Raw genomic sequence first — 7,105 nt, 5'->3', positions numbered from 1 at the left:
TGCGCCACCACGTCCAGCTAAACTATAATTTAAAATGAGTATTCAAACAAAGCAATAGAGCTTATTCAGAGGCTGTCACTTAGCTAGTTAGAATATTCAGTTAACCAAAATGATCTGTCATCCTTACCAGTTACTCCAAGTCAGACACTTATTTATTAAAATGATAAAATTAACACATTTGGCTAAACTGAGTATTTCTTTAGTTATTTTTCTTTGGATTTAATCTTTAACGTAGTAGAATATATTCAACAATGAAAGTCTGAATAAAAAAAAATTCTGTAAAGGGATTTAAAAAGAGGTAGGGCTGATAAACGATAAATTATGTAAATATCTGTGTCTTATTTACAGTGACTTAGAACGCACCGTCATAGGATGATCTGTCACAAGCGAGACACAGTCAGTCTCCCAGAGTCTGCTCAGTCAGAAGCCTGGCAGGGTCTCTATTTCCCACGCAGTGCTACCACTTTCTCACCAATGACAAAGATCTCTGCATACAGTACAGGTTCTGTTTTTGATACAAGTAGGAGTAAAAGGTAACTGTAACAGTAAACATGCTGGAGTAATACTTTTCTAAAACATTGTTAAAGCGTAAGTATCAGATATAAGAAAACTAGAGAAGAGTTTTGGAAAGAACCTAAGCATTTCTGAACATATAAATCAAGAGATTTAATAAAAATTCTGTGAAGAGTATAAAGCTTCATTTCATGATAAAGCAAAAACTGGACAAGGACTTTTCTAACTTACAAAACTTTTCAAAGAACAATGTATATGTACGCAGATACAAAACTAGAGTAATTATCTTCATTACCTTAAAAGCGTTTATATACAGATAGAAAAAAGTAATCAAACTATTTGCGTTAAACATCAGCTGAACTTACTTCCTTGGGCATAATGTCAGGAATTAATATTTCTGGTCCATAGGATCAGAGAAACAAGGTTAAGTTTTGACTTCTGCTTATCACTTAAAGGAGAGAAAGGGAGAGAGAGACAGAGACAGAGACAGAAGTGAAGAGCAATTTCCATAATACAATGTGTGCTTATGTGGTGTGTGTATAGTTTTAAGCAAAAATTTAAGATTTAATAAATGTTGCAGCAGATTCCAGTATTAACCATTTAAAGCCACAATCTAAGAAAATAAATTCAAATCATACTATATCACTCATAAGAGTAATATCTAATCTCAAAATGTGTACTGATATTGAGCAACTGAAGCATACAAATCAGTACTTTTAGATCACAGAGGCACTCTAAAATATTGTGTTGAAGACTATGACATAATGACAAAACTGATGTTATAAAATTTTAATTAAATTAGAAAAAAGAACAGTATGGATAAAAGAATACCTACAATAAATACTGATGAAGGAAAGACTGTAATTGACAAAATTCTGTCCTTAAATACAAAGAAACATGTACATTACTGATATTTAGAAGTTACATAAACCTGACTGAGCGGGTAACTATTGAGAAATATCTCAGTGGATGTTATCCACAGCAGCAGGAGGAAAAGTTTATCATTACAAATGCACACTAGAGGATATCTTCACATAAGATAAAATGGTACTTCATTTTCAAGTTACTGATACGCTTTATATTAATAAGGAACTGATCAACTACAGCTGCTGGCAGTACCAAACAGCTTAGCGTGTCTCTCTTCAGGGATAACTTTAGTACCACATATATTCACTCTTGCCTCTTACACAAATCCTCCTCAGTAGGAATTTTTGAAGGATGTTATCATTAGGTCACCAAGATTTCAATAACACAACAAAAGTAACAGCTGCTTCTGTCCACCATATACCCACCATGCTCTAAGTCTTTACATATAATAGCAAATGTAATCCCTTCCAGAACTACAGAGTAGATACAGCATAAAGGACAGACTGACAGGTACATCCTGCTTAGAAATTTCTTTAGTCTTACTAATTTTGACTGAGCTTCTATGTTATTTGATGTAACAACTAAAGCCATGCCAAGGAGGGCAACAAGTCCATTTTCTCTCCCAGGTACCACCTGTTTATACCGCCCACTTACTAAGATATTAGTTGGCATCTTATTACCTGAGGCTGAGGTGTGCTGGGGCAGGAACACACCAGCTTGTGAGAGCCCACTGTACACATGTTCTTCCAGCTCATACGACACTGACTTGAGGACACGTGTATTCTATTAATTTTATCAGGTCCTATTCACATTCAGGTACAAGATTGTGTCCTCTAACTAGGAAGCCCGGTTATCACCTGCACCTTTAGATACTCACACTTCTCAGGAGGGGCGACTCAGTCTCATCATTGTTCACTTAGGCCTAGATTCTCTCCATATTCATTTCTACAATATAATCCATTCTTACTTTTTTTTTTAACTGGAAATCGAACTCAGGACTTGCACTTGCCAGGCAGGCGCTTGTGCCACTGAGCTCTCTCCCCAGCTCTAATTCATTCTTAAACATCACAAATTTCTAAATCACTATAACTCATACTAAGATGTCACTGATTACTAGATTTGCCATTACTTGACATGCTGTTAGGTAAAAAACATCATCAACTGTGAGATGCAACCAGATACCAAAAATACTGAAATCTAAAACCTGTGTACATTAAAAATTGATGGGAAAAATCATTTCTGTCTTGTCTTGTACTGCTTTCCCATCTTAGCTCTGTATCTCCTTCGACCTGATATTCTACTCCTAGATCTCCCACGTCAGTGCTGTCCCCAGTGCATGCTTACGTTCATAAATCAGTGCAAACTACAAACAGAATGAATTCTGTTTATCTGAAAAGAAAAATAATAATCCTGAAGAAGAGATGTAAAACTAATAAAAGAAAATGATAAAGCATCGGAATGTGGTGGAGAAGAGAAAGGGGCGCTAAGAAGCCGAGGGGAGACTCCCCTGAGAGCGGGAAGGGCTGCGGAGGAGGGAAGGGGCACACGTCTATGGGCGAAAGCGCCTGTGTGGCACGTATACTGCAAACTCACCTCAACTTTAATTTTACAGTGGGAACATTTGTCATCCAGGTGAACATTCACATCTGCCCCAAAACGGTTCTCATAGCTTTCAGAAGACATGAACGTGGCTTAACGTGACTAATGGGCATTTTTTAAGCACTTCGGACTTGTCTTCCACGAGTATCACCTATGCCCCCAACACTTTTGGGGAGCATCAACTCTTACGAATACTCTTAAGGCACTCGACAATGATTCTACTTACTCTCCATCCACTTCTGGTCTTTTACACACACAATGGAACTTGGCACCAAAATCTATGTAAAGATCATTCTCCACAACGTGAAAGATTCTTCCAATGACCAGTTTATCTTTGGCAGGTCCCATCTGTATAAGAGGAGAGTGTCTCAGCATGGATGCAAAGGATTCCACATCTTCTGGAGACTCCTAAATATGAAAAGAAATATTTTCATACATGAAATTCAACATTAAGATATAATATGGTAAATAAAATAAAGTCAAAAGGAAATCTCAAAAAGTCAAATTGCTGTACATTTATATTTTGCAGCAATAAAAGAATGTAAGTGGAAGTCTGCTTTAAACAGCCAGTTACGCTCTTAAACCTCCTCCTCCCTCTTCCCTAAAAGTAACCAGTGAAGAGTCAGCGCCTGCGCCTGGCAGGGGACCGTGGGCCTGCAGAGAGTCTCCTGCCCAAGCAGGGAAGGGGCACAGGAGTGTGAGCACCCAAACCTGCCGGAACGGGGCTGCGGGTCCGAATCTGAAGGTGCAGAAGGCATCCGCGGAAGTCCCTGGTTTTATTCCTGGTACTGACCATTTGCAAAAAGTGCCCTCTGCTTTAGTGAGAATGACTATTCTTTTCATGTACATTCAGAAATACACTGAGATAAAGATGACTAAGGCCCTTCATCACAATTACAGTCTAAACACAAGTTATTACATCATAATTTAAATGACCTGACTCTGTTTTAACTTCCTTCTTTTTCCTACGGTAAAACTCCAAAGGAAGGACCTCCTTTAGCCACTTTGTGCGGCTCACTTCCTCGGCGTCTCTCTGTAGAATGAATTTACTTGCGGGATGGCTGAACATGTAATGTAGTCTGACTACTCCTTTTCTTTCTTACAATATTTTTTCCAAACACATTTTTACAGAAATCCATGAGTACTGATTTGTGTCTTCTTTTAATTTGCAAATGGTATGGTGTGCACGTGTTTGGGCACAAACTAAGGAAGTACTAAATTTCCACCTGTGAGAATTAATCACGGAATATTAACAATTTGGGTACCTACATCCTGTCTTTGGAGTGAGTGTTACGTTTGTTGCTCAAGGAAAATTATTCAGCGTCTAAGAGCACATTTACTCTTTAAACTACACAATTACATACGGCCTAGTTCTAATGCATACATAACTGCAAGGACTATAAACTCAAGTGCTGGGCCCGTAAGGGCTTCTGTGCAGAAGGGGAAGCGCCCAGTGAAAAGGCACAGCCACCACTACTCAACTCCGGCTGCAGCCGCAATTTCAATGCGGTGTTGCCGCGTCTCATCAGCCGAGAAGCTAGAAGTCCATACGTCAAGTAAAATTTCCAGTGTCTAAATGCTCATACATTGAAAGATTCCCATTTCACAAATCAGGCAAAACATACCAGGTGTTGAATTTGGCCCGCGGACCACAAGTTTATGAGCTCCGCCTCAGGAAAAAGAAAGTCAAGACATCTCGATGACATCAGATCCCTTAGGTGCTGCACAGAGGGTATAGTGATGAATCGATTTCAGTGGGTTCAAACACCCTGGGAAAGAGTCCTTAGCACAGACGGATCCATCTAAACTACTCAACAGACCTAGATGCCAACCAGGGCTGAAAAGGTAGCCAAGAAGGTATGACATGAATCATAATGTTAGTTTATAACGTCGAAAAGTACAACATTAAAGCTCCTTGAACAACCACTTTAAAAAAATACTTCTTTCTTGCAAAGAGCCAAGAGGGAGAAACGTATTCTACAGGCTCAGCACAGAAACAGCAATGGATTCCAGAGAGCTCGTGCCGAGACAGGAACCAGAGTAAGCCATCAGCTTGCTGCCTGGGAGAGTCCTGCCCGCTTAGCCTCCTCTCCCATCACCAGCATCTGCAGTACCTGCCTACCAGGCTTTCCTTCTCATTCTTTTTTGTGCAGACTCAGTTGAAGCCTAGTCCAATTAAAACAGCCACCGATAACAGGAAGATCAAATAGCAGATTCAGTAGCTAAACATCTACCGAAGATAATTCACTCACCACTAAGTCTTTTTCTAAAATCTCTACAATTATGAAGACATTTTATTCTCCACTATTTAAAAAGATACTCTTGAGGCCATGTGTGGCAGCATACGCCTATAATCCAAGTCACTTGGGAAGCTGAGGCAGGAGGCTACCAAGTTCAAGTCCAGTCTGGGCACCTTAGCAGCTCTGTCTCAAAAAAATTAATAATAAGGGGCTGGGGATATAGCTCAGCACCTTAAGTGCCTGCCTGGTGAGCACGAGGTCCTGAGTTTGATCCCCCGTACCAAAACAAAACAAAACAAAACAAATTAATAAGTAAACTAAAAAGGCCATGGATGCAGCCCAGTGGTAATGTTTGGCTGTCATACACAAGGCCTAGTGTTCAATCCTTGGCACAACAATAAGATCAAGTGGAAATAAAATGTTATTATTTTCTCTAACATTATTTTTGCCTTTACTTCATGACATTTTACAATGCAGATGAATGTGTTTTTAGGAGTCAAATGATTTTACCACAAGCCTAAGATCCTGAGGTTAACACCTAAATTTGCTTGTAAATGGTACATTCATCCCTACTTACCAATTTTGAGAAATTTTATCAAACAACCAGACAAAACTGTCCTTCAAAAATCACAGTCTAGAACCATCTCTGAATTCCCAGGGCATAAGCTAAGCTACACTCATTTACTTGTCAAGTAACTTCTAAAATTAGTAAGTATTACAACCCCCACAGCACATACCGGTAATGTGGAACCCTGTTTCTAAGGCACCTAGGCCGATGTTGTTAGCTGCTCTCATGCCGATGCAGAGTGCAAACTGCAGCTACCCTGCTCACCGCTGGGTCTCTATTATAAAGCTGTCAGAGGTAAAGCAGGTAGTTTGGAGTTGACTCCTTACTCTAAAAGTTGGTTACAAAGCTCAGATCTCCTGTTATTCTCCATATTATTTTCTCCCTGTGAAGGCCGAAAGTTCGACAGGACTGTCTCCACAGAAAGGGGCATACTAACGAGACTACAGATACAGCAAACAATACCACTTTTAGCCATTTGTTCATTAAGAGGTATTGTGTGTTGGATATCATCATGTACCAATCTTTGTTCTGGGCCTTGACATAAAAACATGTGAGATGGGAGGCGAACGCAGCATCAAACAGACATAACAACAGACATTAGGGTCCAAAAAGTTGCTGAAAGTGACTGCTACTCACACATTGGCCGGGAAGAGTCTTGTATCCCAGGCTAAGTGGGTTAAACATCCTATAAGTAGCAGGGGGTCAAAAGAGGTTTCTAATCAACGGTGTGACAGTACTGGTTCTTTGTTTTGAAAAGCAGTGTGCAAGATGACCAGAGGGAGAAAAAGAAAACTGGAAAGACGGCTGACTTCTAAGAAGCACCATCAATCAGAAAGGAAGAACAGAGATGATGAAGGGCCTTGCTGAAGCAGCAGCCACAGCAAGTCAGAAGCAGCGACCCAGAGATGCTTACCAGCAGCAGTGAAGGGGCCGAGGGGAAGAGCGCACACCAGAGGAAAGAGGGTAAGTTTAGGTTTATTATGCGAATCTCAATAAAATGTCAGGGAATACTGGCTATCCGACAGGGAGTTTAAGAATACAGTGTGTAGTTCAGTGGTAAAGTGTTTGCCTATCATATAGAAACCCAGCACCACCACCAAAAAAGTATACACATTTCTATACATATTTGTTTAAATTTACAAATATATTCTTATAGTAACTTATAGCCACAAATCCCCCAAAAGACATGTACCAAATGCTAAATAAAATGATTTCCGTACAGAACAATTTTCTTCTTCAATTACAGAAAATCTAGAATACAAACAATGTTACAGGGCTGGGGATTTAGCTCAGCAGCAAAAGCGCCTGCCTGGCAAGC

General features: G+C 39.8%; 1 protein-coding gene across 1 annotated transcript in view; it reads right to left on the bottom strand.

Annotated features, from left to right (window-relative positions):
• Mrps28 (mitochondrial ribosomal protein S28) overlaps positions 1-3,387 on the bottom strand; it is a gene marked incomplete at its 5' end in the record, with an annotated part of 94,152 nt that extends 90,765 nt beyond the window's left edge. Inside the window, 1 exon segment of the mRNA XM_013518181.1 lies at positions 3,206-3,387. Within this exon segment, the coding sequence (XP_013373635.1) occupies positions 3,206-3,387 (182 nt within the window).
• Between the last annotated feature and the right edge of the window lie 3,718 nt (positions 3,388-7,105).

This window comes from Chinchilla lanigera, unplaced genomic scaffold, assembly GCF_000276665.1.
Source record: "Chinchilla lanigera isolate Chin_1 unplaced genomic scaffold, ChiLan1.0 scaffold00043, whole genome shotgun sequence".
NCBI classification, from domain to species: domain Eukaryota; kingdom Metazoa; phylum Chordata; class Mammalia; order Rodentia; family Chinchillidae; genus Chinchilla; species Chinchilla lanigera.
The sequence above is the reverse complement of the archived record's forward strand: the minus strand, read 5'-3'. Positions and strand labels throughout refer to the sequence as shown.